Here is an 18144-nt window from a genome sequence, read left to right on the forward strand (position 1 = left end):
CACGGGCATTGCTTATCTGGATATGTTGAAACGTCATTATCCCACAACCCGACACCTATATGGATGCCGATGCACTATTCCAGGAAGATGAACCCTGACAAGCAGATTCGACACGCTGGTTCAGTCCCATGATAGCCCTGACATTAAGGAAAAATGAAACTTCAACCAAATTGCAGCACTGTTAATAATGGTTTTTTTTTTTTTTTTGTTGTTAATTATGCTTGTAATCACTCTGTATTTCGAATCTGCATGATGGTTGTGTATGGGTTATATGTCACTGATCATTGGCATATTAAGGATACGGACCTTGATAGCAGTGCCGGATTGCCCAATGGGCATACTTAAGCCCTCTAGGTTAGGGACTCCCACTCCTTAGGATGATTTGTATAAGGAGTATTACTGGAAGCAGACGAAAATAAATACATAAATAAAGATGCTGTTTTTTTTTATTATTCAAAGGAATTGAAATACAGTAATTCTGATTGATAGGTAAGAAAACACAAAATGCCCTTTAAAATAGTGCTTTTCAACGCGTACTCTTGGAAATACGTACTAAGAAGGTATAGGTACCCGTGCTTTAAACATCTTACTCCATTTCAAAATTTCTGATTTGGGTGCATAGTAAATAACACTAAAAGGTTAGGGATAACAGTTAGAAACGATTGAGAAGCATGCTTTAAAGAACTGTAAGCTACTTTTTCAATTGTATTAATTTTATTCCATAATATTGACTGCTAAATTAGTTTGATGAACGTGTCATTATATATATATATATATATATATATATATATATATATATATATATATATATATATATATATATATATTTATTTATTTATTTATTTACTAGCCGTAAATACCATATAGTGATTAGGAATTGGTTGTTTTTAAGGAATATACTTCATCTACTTATTTTATTCACAGGTCTTGGAGATGGTTGGGGTTCCACTCCTCCTCCACCAAATCCTCGAGAGGGAGCTATTAAGGAGCTTGGATCTCACCTCTTACAAGTAAGTGATGAATTTGGTGCTCGTATGTATGTCTATTTATGTAACAGTAATAGCGTTTGGAACAATATGATTACGTAAATCAAATTTGCATTGACTATTTGGCGTCTCCGCTTCTCTCATGCTCATTCATATTAAATTCTACTTTCAGAAGTATTAGGACCTTACCGCTTTTGAAAAGAATTGTTTCTTCTTCGAAAAAGCTCGCGTTCAAAACAGTGGCTTCCTCCTCTGTTATTCTGTATAGAAAATGTATCAGTTCGATTCCAGTTGAAACAGAGGAGGAACCGTTATGGCTTCATTTTGCACTGTGTCGAGTTGGTCCCGGACGAGAATTGCATGTTTTTTTTTTTTTTTTTTTTTTTCCCTTTCCTGCTGTGAATGAACTTGAATCGTAAATGAAACAGGAAAACCTACTATTGAATAGACACAATTGACAAATACGATATACAGTACTTGCGCTTCATGTTTCTTCGGCAAATAAAATAAATTATCTGTTTATACTCCGGGACGACCACACGGTCAGAGAAATTCACAAGATCGAGAGAATACGAGAAACAGCACTGTATTTAGCAGTTACGGGCTTGAACACCAGTAACGCAAAACACGTGTGCTTATGTATCTTTGTGCTGACCACTCGGCCACAGCAGCTCTAAATAACCCAAGCCTAACATCTGGAAATTAATAAACAGAGTTTATTTATCTTCAGATGAAAAATATAAAATATAAAATTAAAAACTTAACAATATGTATAAAACGTTAATAATTAGAGTTTATTAATTTCTGAAATAAAAATAAATAAATTTTCTGTTTATACTCCGGGACGACCAAACGGTCAGAGGAGTTCACAAATAGACAGAATACAAGAAACAGCACCGTATTCAGCAGTCACGGGCTTGAACCCCGGTCACTCAAGGCACGTGTACTTATGCACCCGCGCGCCTGACCACTAGGCTACGGCAATGCTTTCGACCAAATTGTTATAGTGAACAGCTGATATACAGTATTACTCTACTTCTCCTTCAAATTTTATTATTAGCTGCACAATCAAAGAGAGATTGTTGTTGGTGAAACAGGGACTTTTATTTCGGTTTTATTTTTTCTATCATCTTCTGTTTTGCTAGGTTTGGCATAGGGTATGGACATTTGCCGAATTAAATCACAGTTTACAATTTATATGTTGCTGAGACAGATAGTTATTATCATCATTATTATTATTATTAGTAGTACTAGTAGTCGTTGTTGTTGTTGTTGTTATTTGGTTTTTAGGAGCATTAGCAACTAAGGCCATATTGCTCCGTAGTAGTCGTAGTAGCATCCGATAAATTGAAGTTTTCACTGAGCAGATATCTTTTCTAATATCTGTTCACTGGCCGCATTAACATGACTCGCCTGTTAATTAATCGTTTTGATGCCTAATTTCATTCATTGAAGTTATAGATTTGTGTCAGTTATCTTCCCTGCCTTTTCTCCACAACAGCACGGGAATACCCGGATTCGTGCCGCCAGTTATTCTAGTCTCCCCCCCCTCGCTCTTCTGGAATATACTAATGGATGACCGTAGCCCTGTGATTAGCGAGCAATGGATGGTAATTATAATATAGACAAGCGCAAATCATCTCGGATATATTCCGAACCTATCCACATAATTCTTTGGTCAGTTTTTGGATTGGTTAAAAAAAAAATTGTTAAAATAATCCACAGATGACTTTCTGAATGTTCTCCTAACCGAAAATAGACAAAATATGTCCTCACACATAGATTTTTTTTTAGGTTAGTTCAGGGAAATTTGCAAAAAAATCCATAAAGAAAAATATAGTCACTAAACTACTGATTTTTTTGTTTTTGCTGTGAATTCATTAATCATATTTCCTTGTCCTAACCTATAAGAGATCATGATATCAGGTTCAGTTAAGAGTTTCTAAAGTAGGTGTCATCAGATTTTGGTATTATATTGACAATGTTTTCACCCTGATTTCATTTTACTACATGTATTGATGTAATTGAACTGATTGATTAAAATACAGATATTGAGTAATACATTAAAAGTTTGCGACTTTCATTTCTTCCATGCTTCATTCTTAGTGTCCAATATGCCTGGATATGTTCTTTCTCTTCAAAAGCTAATAGCTGACTTAAATAACTGACGACTGAACATGTCAATTATTAGTTTTCGATGATTAAACTTTCAGATTCTTAGTAGAGGTCTGCACAGGCCAAAACTTTCGAATTTTATCGTACCTGGTGCGACAGCTGTTTGGTCCGACCGTGAGGATGAATTCAAACATGTAATCCATACCTGACCGTGTTTTCCCCACGGAGCCTAATTATTTTCTTGCTCTAGACTTAACAGTTCTGTTCTCAGTGCATCTGGTGGATAAAAAGTGTTATTATAGACCTACAATCTAATGTGTTTTTTCTAAGCAGTTGTGGAGCCCTGTTTATTTGCTGCGAGTGATAGGCTGGGTTGAAAAGGCAATTAGGTTTATTTTTTTGGAATATTAAAGAAGACTGGTTTGTAACCGTTGCTGAAAATTCTCAGCGTTCATTGAATCGTGGTAATCACCCACCTTTGTTTTTTGAGCGAAATAGCACACTTGCGCCTGGAATTCAACCATTTTCGTTACCAGCGTTCAGTACAATAAACCATCACTGCTGCTTGCACTTTTGAAACCATAACTCCTTGATTCATTTTGCCAACCCTTCCTTGGTTTTGGATACACAAATATTCGAGTATTTTGTGACGAAAGATTGTTTCTTTTGTCTCAAACATCTTCTCCTAACAAAAGCATGATAATCGTAAAGTTAAAACTCTACGATTATTATGCTTCCGACATTCAAATCCAAGGTCTTTCATGAAACGGTGTAACCACGCTTGTCTACCAACGAATTAAATCCATCTGTCTTTAATTAATGAAAATAAATTGGCAAATGATATTATGATTATTATCGTATTCGTTATAAATTAAACAGTCTTTACTGAAATTGTCTCTTCCGGTAACGCTTGACATCTTTTGGATCTTCTTTTCCCTCGGGTCGATGCCAGTTGTTTAGTCACTGCATACTTTGAAACACTTGCTCGAGAAATTCCTAACGCCTGTGCGGCTCTTTCATAAACAGTTGCAACATTTAGTACAGATCCTCAGTTTTCTTTTTCATTTATGAAATACTACCACTTGCTTTCGCCATCTTAACGTTTACTGTTCGAGGAAGAAGGGTGGACCATATCTCAATCGTCCGATCAGGATTGTTTCTTGTAAAATTCAGACTTTAGTGCTTTTTCATGTCAGTTCCCCACATTTCCATCGTAATACCGAACCTTTCTGCCGAATGAACATTCAGAAATTACCTGAGATGGACTATAGGTATAAAAACGATTATTCTTAATATCCATAAGATAACGTTTATGTTCGAGTCCTTATGATATCAATAAAATGCTCTGCTCATTGTGTAAGTGGACGTAGTGTGGCTGCCGTAACAATGAAATTGCTGACATTCCTGTGCTGCATCACTTCTTTTTTTTAAATTAATATTAGGCCCGACATAGCCGGATGGTTAGGCACATGGATACAGAAGCACATGCGCTTTGATTGGATCGTGGTTCAAGCTTCGGTGACTTCTAAATACGGTTAATGATTGTATTCATTGTCAAAATAATTAATGTAACCACTTTTGACCTAGTTGTCGTGCCGGAGTATAAACAAAAATTATTAAGGTTTATAGTCATTCAATGACCAGCAAGGGTATAACCAAATAAATACCGTGAAAAGTGTAATCTACAGTGAAAAATATTAATATTTTTTATGGAAATTCTTTAACAGATATTCTTCTAAAGTGCATGTAACAGGAATGTATGAATTGGTTGTTGTGTCTTAAACTTTGAACTTTACGTGGCGAAGTTGTCCAGAATAGAAATGATCTGCTTCTTTTCTTTTACATGATCGAAAAAGCAGCAGCAGCAGAGATGAGACGATTCACTTCATTTTGTGTATGTGCGAAGGTGAAAAGACAAGCGTCTTTATCAAAAGGAGGGATGGACCCAACAAGTATAAACCACTGAGGTGTGCACATTAGTTGGGGTGATTCTCTTGGTTGGCTGTTTCTTCTGTTACAGACCTGTGGTGTACATCTGCATTCACCTGTCAAAGTCCACCGCATTTATTCCCCAGGGAAATTAGCCCTGGCAACCGAACCCGAGTAGAAACAGGTGGTTTGTGCCTGTCACAGACGTCTTAAGCTACCTCTGTCTGATCCAATGCGGAAGACGTTATTTGATAGTGGTGTGTCAGAATTGAATACCACATGCGTCGTCAGTTCACCTGGAGGGTGAGCAACTGCACTTTATCACTAAGAGTAGCAATAAATCAGGGAAAAGTGTAAATCGGATTACTGACTCTGAATATGGGCTTAAATACCTCAACGTTGTGAGTTTGAGGCTAAAGTTGAGGTAAACAGGATTTTATCATCCGTTAAATGTACTGTATGTTTATTTTAAAAAAAAATTAAGAAGTAATGTCTCCGTCCCCCTCCTTCCCCGGGTTCTGTCTGCAGTGAGCATTCTCTACACAATACTGCGGAGTGTTACCGAATCCATAAAACTTCCATTTGACATTAAACATTCCTACATTCACTTCAAGTAGTGGAGAAGGGCTAGAATTTGTAATGTGACGCAGTAATGTTAAATGAGCAAAGTCTCTTTTCGTGTAACCGTAAGAATTTAAAACCTAAATCAAATCTCCGTGACGAAGAATGCATCGCAGTAATGAATACAATTTCTAACAAATGCAGTTTTATTTAAAATTTCGTTTAAAACTTGTTAAAATTGTTTTTATATTTTAGGATTATTATGAAATCATAGAATGATTTACTTATTATACAGAATTAGTGCTATTTGTTTTTATGCGAAAGCAGCTAAAGCTGCAAGGCGTTTTGCGTTTGCAAATTGCGTGTAAATCGGTTTATTCTTCTTCCCAGATGAAGAACTCGAATTTTCGGAAGGAAAACATTGCAAAGAATTCTTCGTCCAAAAGCGGAAATTTGCATGAAGCATGAGGAATACTGTAACCACTCAGTTAACATTGTTATTGCGTTCATTGTTATTAACTCAATTCATTGTTAGTGAAAATATTGCGTACTCAAAATGTTTCCTGCAATATGTTAGTCCAAGACCGAATATCGCTTAAGAGTGCACACCTCTAACAAAAGTTGCGTATGAATTCTTTGTCATCGGAACTGCTGTAGGTTTCATGCCACCACTTAGAACAGTTTCAGCACTAGATCCAGTCCTGATCTGGACGGTATTCATAAAGTTGTTCCGTGCTTATCATATCACAGCATCGTCTGCGCTGCAGTTGATGAATAGGTGTAATTAAATTTGCAGTTTTTTGAATATGCAAATTATGCAAACCCCTGGCTTAGTGCCGTGAAGGGTTTGTAAAGGTAGAGTACCTGCGTGTACCTAGGAACCTTACAATAAAGATCATATTTATAAAATATGCTATTTGATAAATTTGAGTCAGAGTGATATCCCTGCTATTTGAGTCAGAGTGATATCCCTGCTATTTGAGTCAGAGTGATATCCCAGCCGGAATACTGACCATTCACGAGTCACATTGCATTTATGAGTCACATTTCATTGCATAAGCAACTTTCCAGATCTCAAACAATTCTTCGTCCTGAGGTGGAAATTTTCATGAGGCGTAGAGGATGCTGTAACCCACTGAAACAACAGCGCAGTGTGATTTAAAGGAAATTAAAGACACTGTTATTTCCTCTTTCACGCAGTAGCTCAGTGTTAATGAAGTCTGAACCTGAAATAAATGGAGGGGTCCCTACTGGAGCTTAGCCATACAATTTTGATTTCATTCTTTTGAACGATCAAAATTCATCGCGCAATGAATGTAAAAACCAGGAGAACTGACACAACATATCACAGTAACAAGTTGGCCTCATTCAGCTGAAACCACTTTATCTACAAGACGTTTTCACCCTTTTTTTTTTTTTTTTTTCCCTAGTCACACAACTTTAGGAAGCTTATTTCTCTCGTGTTAAATATTCTACCAGATGGAAATTTAAATTTACCATGTTATCAGAAATCTGTTGTTAAACCGACCTTTTTTAAACTATAACTAAACCTTTCCAAACTATATTTTCAGGAGGAAGAAGCACAGATAGCTTGTGCCTCTTAAATAAGTCTCGTACAGATTTTTTTGTGGTTAAACATGTGTTCTGTTTAATTTCTTTCAAGATAATTATAAATGCAAGGTCCTTTAACTTCCTAGTTGTCAACTAGTAAAACCTATCAACTAAATCTCTACAATGACTGGCAAGAGATATTTCAGGGTGAATGTTCGCCTGAACTTGTCAAGTGATGATATTGGAATTGTACAATTGTATTCTGTTCAGGTCTTTTGCAAAGCGTGGATTCACTCATGCCAATAACCAAAGCATTGATTTTATTTTCTCCCTTTTTCGTTAGTCTCTCTCTTTCTCAATCTTCCTAATCTGTTCTACGAAAACCAGTTTCATCTTTGATTTCTCGGTGCGCCTTTTCCATTTCTAAAACAATGGTCTAACTTATTTTCTAATTCTAATACGAATACATTTGTATTTTGGCATATGCAGCATTAATAAAATAGTGTGATCATTAATAATTATAATTACTGGTTAATATTTAAAGTATAGCACAGAATTAACAAACATTACTCGTATATAAAAGTTAAACTTGGCTTATATTAATTACTAACATATACTATAAAACGCAATTATGAAAAATATTATTATTTTTCATAATGATTCTACACTAGCAGGTTTGATTCTACACTAGCAGGTTTGAACCCTTTTATCAGACACGTATTTCGTTTAGGTTTAACTAAAAACATTTAATAATAACACATATAAGTATATTTCTTAAAACGATTGATATAGATGCAACACTATGGAGTTTCAGCATGAAATGTCCCTTCAAAATCTTTAAAAAAAAAAAAAGTCAGGACAATATGTAGGGAGATGCATGGCATTAGATTTTACGGAAAAGCTGCAGCACGGAAACCAAACACCACAACAGGAAATGCACAGCGTCGACGTGCCTGGTGTACAACCCATCATAATTAGTCCCTGGAACGTTAAAAAGCTGTGTTATGGAGTGGTAAATCATGGTATACGGTTTTCCGATGCGTATGCTCGAGCAACAAGTATTGTGTTAATGTAGCGTTATGGCATTCATTGTTCCAAGAAGGCCAACTGATGGTCCAAGCACTCCATTGACATTCTGGACAATTCCACCTCTCCCTTCACTGTGGAAACAGAATGGAGAGAACCTTTTTCTGTGTCAGCATGACAATGCACCAAGTCATACTGCACAGACTGTTGTGATTTGATTTGAAGACATGGACGTTCAACATATTTTTATTGGCCTGTTCAGAACGCGAACATTAACTGAACACCTTTTGAATGAACCGGAACGTCTGCTTCGGGGCATAGCAGACACCTGCAATAAGTAGTAGAATTGACTGTACTGAAGGATGATTGAACAAAATACCACCTTCCTGTTATCAAAAATTGCTTCGGAGTCTACAGACGAGGTAGTCTCCTAACCAATACAGTGTGCAATTAAGGCCAAAGATGAGCGACCACGTTATTAAATATTGTATCAATAAAAGGCTCTTTGAAACATCCATGTTTCAAAGCTACTCTTGGCAGTATAGTGTATATGCACAACTCTTTCGTGTAGTACAGTGGTTATGTTCACTGACATTCCACACTATGTGGAAAAGTGTTTGTTCAAATAATCCATCTAATCCATCAAAACGGAAGTTTTTTTTTTTCTTTCTTTCTTTCTTTCTTTCATTTTCTTTCTCTTTTCAATACCGTGGTGGCCGACTTAGTCAACCGACTCTGTCACGGTATGAAACTATGTGCTGGTATTGTCTCTCAAGGTATGACACTGAGAGACAACTCAAGCCTTTAAATACAGACGTTTAGACTGAAAGCGTCTAAGCTTAATCCCTTAATTGGACTTGAAAAGAGAATCATAAAAGACAGACTTCTACAAGTAGTTAAATTCACTCTTGAAGTTGCTCCCTTCAGAACACTGATAATACACAATTTTTTTACAATAATTACTAGTTCTATATGACTTTCGTTTTTATTCACCTTAATACGTCTCCAATGTTTTTATTGCCAATTGATATACACTATAACATAAAACACGATAAAAACAGTTTTAGAATCACTAGAAACATCTTTTTTATTCAGTATTTTTGTATTGCACAATTGCCTCTCATCTAAAACAGACTTGGCCAAACCGCGGCTCTTTGACACGTGGACTGTGATTCTAAGAGAAATATGGACTGGAAAAAATTTATACTTAAAATAATATTTTGATTAACAGAAAAAAAAACAGAAAAAAAACAAAAAACTCGCGAATATCAACCAAATATATGATGATTTTAATGGCATTTTAAAATAAATTTTCGTAGTTTTCTAATTTTTATTAAAATATATATATATATATATATATAGACAACTGTGTCCTGACTTAGGAAAATACCATTAGCGCCTTTATTCATGCAAGGTTTCGCTTGGAAAAGAATGGTTTCTATCTCCAGACGAGGTTACTAAACGCGATTTTAAATTACTATTTGTAACGCAAAATTTTACTGCATAATTATTATTTAAATCTTATTTAAATTAAATAAATTTCATTTAAATAAGATTCACATACGCACTTTGGCTTTCGACTCTAAGCTTACGACTTCTCTTGGAGCCGCAAAAGATAATCTTGTGCGGCTCCAAGAATTACTAAGCTTCGACATCTCTGGTATAAAGAATTTGAAATCGAAGCGTCATTTAAGGATTTATTTTGGTAAAAAATTATATATATGTGGACACTTAAAAAAACCCCTCTTTCTTTGGGAATACTTGTGATTATAATTCGCAAGGAAAGAGTTATCTTTTCATTTGTTTTTGATTGCGTTCCACAGAGTTTTATCGGCCGTCAATATGGAGGCAAGTTATTCAGTTAAATAACTTTTCCCGAAATTAGTAAGACAGTTTCATATTTAAAAAAATAGTATTATTTTTCAATATTTACGAAAATGGTCATAATACTTTAGAAAGTCGTTTCTGTAACCTACACTGTACCAAATTTATTTACAGCTTTATATAAAGATAAATTTGTGGTTGAAAACGTGCGCATGCATAGATCGTGCGTTATTTCTCTATTGCGCAAATTAGGTTAAGGTGGCAAGTGTCTGATGCAGCAATATCGTACTCATACATATACAGCATATTTAGAGGACGACATCTCTTAAGTTTTTACCACTATTTAAATAGTCCGAGGATTAGTATTACTCACAAATTAAAATATAATAAATTAATCAATAAATAACAAAATTGCATTAAATTATTTCTGCTGTTAAATCTATTACACTTGTGTCCATTATTCTTGTTGCCTGTTTAGCTAACAAAAGGCAACTACGGCTATGAGAGTTAAGGATATTGTGACTAAACTGTCATCATTCATTTTGCGTATTTGTTTTAAAAATAAATAAAAAATAAATAAATTTTCTGTTTATACTCCAGGACGACCAAACGGTCAGAGGAGTTCACAAGATAGACAGAATACAAGAAACAGCACCGTATTTAGCAGTCACGGGCTTGAACCCCGGTCACTCAAGGCACGTGTACTTATGAACCCGCGCGCCTGACCACTAGGCTACGGCGGCCTTAGTTTTTTACATAAAAAGAACATGTGGGCAGGGCCTTTTTATACGGCCCGCAGGGTTCAGCCAATAAGCTAAGTTGTGTCTAAGTATAAATTTTGATAAACCAAACACGTTCTTATTTATTTATTTTTTATTTATTTATTATTTTTTATGGCTGCTGTTTGCAATGGTTTGTGGCTTCCTTAATTATAAGGCTAATATTACTAAGTATTCTGAGCAGGTAGCATTTTCTTTATTTTCTCTTAAAGTTTGTTTTATGTTTTGCCTCTTTTTTTTTTTTTTTTTTTCTCTTGAAAACCTCAAACGCGAAAGTATTATAACCTGTAGTACTTAGTACCATGCATAGACTCAGCAGAAGAACGTTGGACTTGAAATTCTGTAGATTGCAAATTTTTGGAAAAGGCATGTGAAAGGTTGGTTGGTTATTGTAGAGTTATAGGCACATCAGCAACATAGTACATATAGCGCCATATATAATGTCTATACATTGCGTACGTTTTGTGGTCGATTTGTTGTTTGGTGGATGAAAAACCCGAGTTTATGTGAGAAAAAACCATGTTACCTTCGCTTGAGACCGACTTACTCAGCTACGTTGTGAAAAAGACCCATAAAAATTCCTCTCGCCATTGACGGGATTCGAACTCGGGTCTTTTCCACCCAGTGTGGGGAGGGCGGTGATTATACAAACTGTGCTACCTCGAGGGCTACTTGTGAAAAAAAGTTCCAGAGAACAGAAGTAGAAGGGATAAATGAGAAAAAGTTGGTTCTGTGAGTTTGGAGATGGAGAGTGAATGGATGCTGACTAGTTGCGGCAAGTGTTTGGACTGGTTTGGAAGGGAAGAGGAGAAATTATCGATACCAATTCCGAAGAACGGCCCCAGTAGATAGGAACAGAAATTTTTTTTTTTTTTTCCTGCAAGAAATAAGACAAGACTGAGTTTTAGAGGATTGATGTTAACTAAGTTTTCTTTACTCCATTTGATCATAACCTGGAATTCGGCATTTAATGAATTGGTCGTAGATATTCCAAAAGTCGAGGCTGTTTGGTTTGTGCAGGGAAAGGTTCATTTTGACAAGAACCAAATTTTCTACTCTTAGCCTATTCAAAATCGAATTGGGACGGATAACTGTTTTACAATTATTGCGAGCTTTACTGCAAGCAGAATATGAAGCTGAAAATTTGGTTACTAGCCAATTTTGATATGCTAAATTCTTGTCTTGAAATAGCCGTAGCATATTTATTGGAAAACGAAGATTTAGGAACAAGATTTTAGAGCAGAATGCTAAATAAAGGATTTCATCCCTACAAGAATAATTTGACTGGAACGATATGAGCGAACATTGGAATCAGAAGTCTGAAAACAATAATCCAATCAAGCAAAATAAGAATAGAAATTACGTAGATCATCCTATTTTGCATTCCTGTAATTCCAAACAACACAAGACTGAGAATGACTTCAAATGGCAACTTGCAACTTGGTGATGGTCTCCTCTCTAATGGAAAAGAGATCCTCACCAAGTGTTGATCTGAAGTGCCTCTAAGCAATGTTATGTTTATCAGCATTCGGCGTTCAAATAAAATAACATGAAATCAAATAAAATGTAACAATTGTGTCTGTACGAATATAATGAACTCGTATAATAAATCCACATATGCATCATTTTTTTTTATGTTAATCGTGCGTTCCGCGTTATCAAGATGAAATTGAATTCAGTTTGCTAGTGCCAAAAGTTTCCTGCCTCTAATCTGTCCAGTAAAGATAAAAATGCGAGACACATTGGCATTATTAGCGCCATGCATCATTTTATGTGTTACCAAGAGAGTAAACTAACTTTGCTGTAAAATGCATCAATCTCATATTGCGAAGAAAATCACTACGACTTGCCTCAGAATTTCACTATCAACAAACAGCATTATTTCTAGAAAAGTATACTTGTTTTATGCTGGGTGGGTAAAGTGCCTGCCCGGCAACCCAAAGGTAGAGGGTTCGAATCCCGCCTCGGGCATGGATCAGAGTAGAAAATGCAAAAACTTCGGGAGGTGCATTATGGCCACAGAAACCGATGCGCCAACAACTAACAAAAAAAAAAAAAACCTTGTTTTATTCCTGACAGTAAGATAAATATATTGCTATTTATTCGCAATGTTTGGCATTACTCAAATGGCCATTTCAGTACTTATTTTCATCTAACTGACTGGCATCTAACATGCATCAGTGCAGGACTTGAAACCTCAGTAATGACCGTCTGGATAATTACGCACTTTAGAATATAAAAAAAATATATTTTCCCTTTTGGAAGTAGAACTGTTTATTTGTAGTGTAAAGTGAGGCAGCTTCACAGTATAAAATTAATGCAGTTTGTAGCAAATTTTATTTGCTTTCCTTGTTTTTATTTTTGTAGGTGCATCAACGATTAAGATCATATTGCGCTGCTGTATATTACATCTGTATGTGTATTCACGGACCTATTTGCATGTTGTGCAGGCTGAAAAAGCCAGAATAACTCGCGGGAAAAAAAAAAAAAAAAAAAAAAAAGACTGAGAGATCAGCTAACTATAGCCTCTATTGCTATTGAAGAGGTCTTCAGAAATTCCTCCAGTCATGGAAGGGAATGGAACTCACTCCCCAAAGTGACAACTGGCGAAACCGCTACACTGTCGCGGAGAACTTGCTTTCCTGGTAACCTACATAAACGATTCATTAGCACTAATTCCTTAGACTTACTAGGTATTAAATTTTTTTTGTGAAAAGAAATGTTATTCCCTTTTAATACTTAGAAGCTGATTATCATGTGGTAATTTATGTGGCATTAGAAAATATGTACTCAGAAAAGAGCATAGATGTTTCGCTTTTCAGTTTATAAACCAGGATTGGTAAATTACACTTTTATGGGATTACCTTTTGGGCAATCTAGTTTACCATAATGCATCTCTGGAAAAATTTTGATAGTGTTATAATTTTTTTATTGTATATTTGTAATTGGAGAGTATGACAGCGTTTATAGGCATTGAATACCGATAAGATATACCAGGGGATATCAGAAAGTTCGTACCCTGACCTAGATAAAACGTCAGTAGGAAGATGCCGTTTTTAATATAAGTTGTCTACATATTCAATAACTAACATATGAAATTTCATTCCCGTAGGTGATCGTACACCAGAGGTGGAGCCCGGAATCTGAGGAAGGACGCTATGGTTGACAAAGTGGAGTATCGAGCAGTGATCAAGTTCCTGCATTTGCAGGGCAAAAAAGCTTAGGAAATTGACGAAGAAATGAAAGCTGTGCATGGGCAGAGTTGTCCGTTCTATGACACTGTAAAAAAGTGGAAACGGGAGTTCCAGTGCGCTCGTCAAAGACACGCCAAGAGAAGGAAGGCCATCAACATCCACAGAAAGAGGGGATGGTTGCAAAGTTTGAGCAGCTGGTGCTGAGTGACAAACGTGTTACAATTAATTTCATCGCAAATGCAGTGGGAATTAGCTATGGGCCTGCGCACAGCATTTTACATGACCATCTGCACATGTCTAAGGCCTCCGCACGATGGGTTCCAAGATTGCTGACTCCTTTGCAGAAGCAATATCGAATGCAATATTCTCGCCACCTGTTGGATTTGTGCTACTGCAGCACACACCCTATTCTCATGACCTAGCAACGTCAGACTTCTTGTTTCGAGAAATGAAGAAACCATTGCGTGGACGCCGCTTTGATTCGTCTCAGGAAGTCATCGATGAAGTGGAATCATAGTTTCAGGCAAAAAGTGCGGACTTCTATGATCAAGGCATTAAATCACTGATCCATAGATGGGAGAAATGTGTTACTATACATGGACAGTAAATAGAAGAAAAGTGTTAAAATTCCTGTAAAGTTTCACATTTCTAGGGCTATTATTTCTAGGTAAGGGTACGAACTTTTTGATACCCCTCCCCCCTCGTATATTGGCTTCCATATGATGCTATGCAATTTTACTACGCAAGTTTATTCTTTTGGTCTAACAGACATTATTATTTTTTAACCTTCATGATCTGAAAGCCACCTTTCAGGAAACACGTTGGAACATGATCGCTTAATATCATCAGTAAGAAAAAATCGTCAGCATAGTGCTAATTGATTTTGCAGTGTATTAACTAATTTTTGTTGGAGCAGTATACGTACACTTTGAATGAAGAATTGCGAATGCCTGCTGAATTAAATTATTCATAACCGAGTTCTCATTTGAAAAGGATAGTTGGGCGCAAATTAAGTAACTGGATAGGGGCCGTCATCCCGAAAAACTGCGTGACTGAATGTTCCATTTTGTCAAATATTTTCTGGTAGTTCAGGTACCTTAACATGCCGTATTTTTCTTTACCTGTTGTTCGCATATCTTTTACTCAAGTATATTTTGTTTGCTGACTTCATATCTTAACAAAAGTTTGACCTTTTAAATCCCTGCAGCTGTTAAAGCGTAACAGGAAACAGGAAATATACTCTATCGTCCAGTTCGATGCGCTAAATTTGTGTATCAACAGTGAAGAGGAGCAAATGGGTCTGATGTATTCTAACACACACGGGGGGGGGGAGTTGGGAGGGAAGAAAGAGACATTGCCAGCTCGAAATTGGACCGACCAGTGTAATTGGAGTTCCTTTCCATCGCATCGTGCAGTGATTTATGGTCGTTATTAATATGTAGTGTAGAATATGGCTATTTGCGTATATCAAGTGTATATTTAGATAGGACGCCCTCTAGTGATGCCATTACAAGCTGAGTTCAGGTCTTCTGTTTACATTAGATGCGCGGAGTATCGCGATTCAGTTAGCGCGCGTCTGCTGATATTGAGAAGCTAAACTGATAATTGTAAGTAATAGGACGTCAGTGAAAATCACTTATAATATAGAGCTATGAGCAGCTGCAATAACATTTCGAGACAAGCGCAATTGGTACAATTTGAATTAAATCGTAACGAATTAGGAAATACCCTTGAACAAGAAAAGAAAAGAGAAATCGAGGAGGAGAAGGAAGAAGTAAGGATAGAGAGACAGAGGAAGAAAATACATTCTCGTCTAAAGTGATTATCAAGAATGTGCTAAAGTGTGGAATATAATAAATGTTTGGAACAGAACCGACATCACTTAAATAGGTGGTCCCAACACAGACGAGGAATTTGCTCCATGGAGTTACTTGTAATTTGAATTACTGGATTTAAAACGTTTACTTTTGAAAACGGAAATGAGTCTACTTGTATTAAACATAAATGACACGGGTAGAAAAGAAGTTTTAGATTTAAAATTTCTTCATTATGTTGATTAGGAAGAATGAGGAGAGAACAGTTTCAGCCGAAAGCATGAGAAGATATAGCAGAAGTGTCTCTTACATAAAGCGTTATGTACATGGGATTTGAATGCAATGGTTGCATTTCTGTACTCGCATATCAAGCAATCGTCATTATTTCAGGAAGGGGAGAAGAACGACCGTTCTATCCCCCCCCCCGAAGTTTTTCTCCTGTCGTTGACCTAACTTCTTTTGCTATTAAATTAAAACATTTGAAAGGACTAAATTTGAATATTCACCACATTCATGAATAGGGTTACAGGTTATAGCGATCCTGCAAATGTGCGGATAAGACATAATGGCTACAGCGAAACTACCATACTGCCGGTGCCATCCTACAATAAGGATCTGATTCAAGACCAAAATAAAACAATTTATCTCTTAACGAACCGTGTCCAGTTATAATATGTCACCATATTTGAGTAAAACCATTTTTTATTATTACCAAAGTTTACTGTGACTTCTTGTAAAAACAGCCTCATTACCACACCTGTTTCAGTGAAGTTCCACCTTTGTTGCCATTATACGATGTATGGATAATAGCTTCTGTTTTATCTTAACATTAACTGTATACTGAGTGCTGTATTTCCGGAGTTGCACTTGGGGGTTATACCCGGATTTACTAACAGTCCTGCCCTCGTGAGTAGCACAGTTGGTAGGATCCCCGTCCTTCCCACACAGGGTTGAAAAGACCTGGGTTCGAGTCCCGTCGATGATGGGAGGAATTTTTATGGGCCTTTTTCACAACGTGGCTGAGTTAGTCGGTCTCAGGCAAGGGTTTTTCTTCCATAAGAAAAAAAAAAAAAAAAAACAGCTTTTGATAATACTAACATAGCAGAGTGGTCATATCTCAGAACACACGCATTTTACATACACGGAGCAATATGGCCTTAATTGCTTATTCCCACTTGAATATGGCCTTAATTGCTTATTCCCCTAAAGCCCTACAACAACGAACAGTCTCGCCATTGTGAAGGTGCAAGCAGAGGATTTGGCTGTCTCAGATCCACCGAACTTGGCCGAAATTGGTCCACTTGGCTGAATATCATCAACGTTTTAGACTCCCAGGGAGCAAGCCCAGCATGACATACTTGAGAGAATGTCTGTGACAACCTCCAGGACCAAATTGAATTAATCTTTGTATATATGGTATATGTAGGACATCTGCATCTGTATGGTAGGAATCAAATATCTTTTTTGTTGACATTTTTGTATACTAAGAGGAAGGTGGCTGTTTTCTACTTGAATAACAGCGGCCAATTACCTAAGAACGGGCCTGCGGTAAGCAGTATTTCTACAACGCGCACACATGTCGCACAAATAACGTATGCAGAAACAGAGCTGCATGTTCATTCACTTCTTTCTAACCGAGCAAGCATTAATAATAAATGTATGTTTTCTGTTAATATTCCGAGTACAGCCACATAGAGTCAGAAGAGGTTACATGATCGAGAATATAAGGACAGTATTTTGTAGTCATGTGGGTTTGAGACAGGGTCGTCCCAAACGCGGAGCAATATGTATCGCCTTAGTAGCTGATACTCTTTAAACCCTACTACCACACTATGTCAGTCTTACCAAAAGCTGTTTTATATATATATGTTCTAGCACAACCACACAGTTCAGCGGAATTACATTCTGACCACTAAAAATGTATGAAATTGTTAACCGTACTTATCAATCATATATGCTCGAACCGCCGTCAATTCAAACTTGTGTACTACTACGCTCTCGCTCGACTACATGAAGTCTAACTATTTCGATAAAGACAATATCTTAATAGAACTGCATTGATCTCTTATAATTTAAGACTATCACAATGAGTTGCTTCGATATTGCAATACCAATAAATCTTGCTTTTCATAAGAGAAATACACTGTGCTGCCACTTTATTAGGTACACCTCTGCTGTGCACACAAATGGTCTGTCCCACAACGTTGCAAGTCACATGACCACAGTTGTGGATATAAATGCAGCAGAACAACCTTTCTAGTATCACTTAAGCGTACAAACCGTAGCAAGAATGAGGAAAAGGAGTGATCTAACGGACTTCGAACGTGGCATGGTAGTATGTGCAAGACGTGCTAGACTTTTCACG

The 18144-nt window shown here is 36.6% G+C and overlaps 1 protein-coding gene across 1 annotated transcript in view; it reads left to right on the forward strand.

The window, feature by feature from the left end:
- Positions 1-18144, forward strand: part of sim (bHLH transcription factor single-minded) — a 128444-nt gene that overhangs the window by 80452 nt on the left and 29848 nt on the right. The window contains exons 2-3 of the mRNA XM_090390304.1: positions 925-1010; positions 7814-7816. Of these exons, the coding sequence (XP_090246430.1) occupies positions 925-1010; positions 7814-7816 (89 nt within the window). The remainder of the gene's footprint in view (positions 1-924; positions 1011-7813; positions 7817-18144) is intronic.

Source organism: Mastigoproctus giganteus, chromosome 1 (assembly GCF_048544385.1).
Source record: "Mastigoproctus giganteus isolate SK-2022 chromosome 1, ASM4854438v1, whole genome shotgun sequence".
NCBI lineage: Eukaryota > Metazoa > Arthropoda > Arachnida > Uropygi > Thelyphonidae > Mastigoproctus > Mastigoproctus giganteus.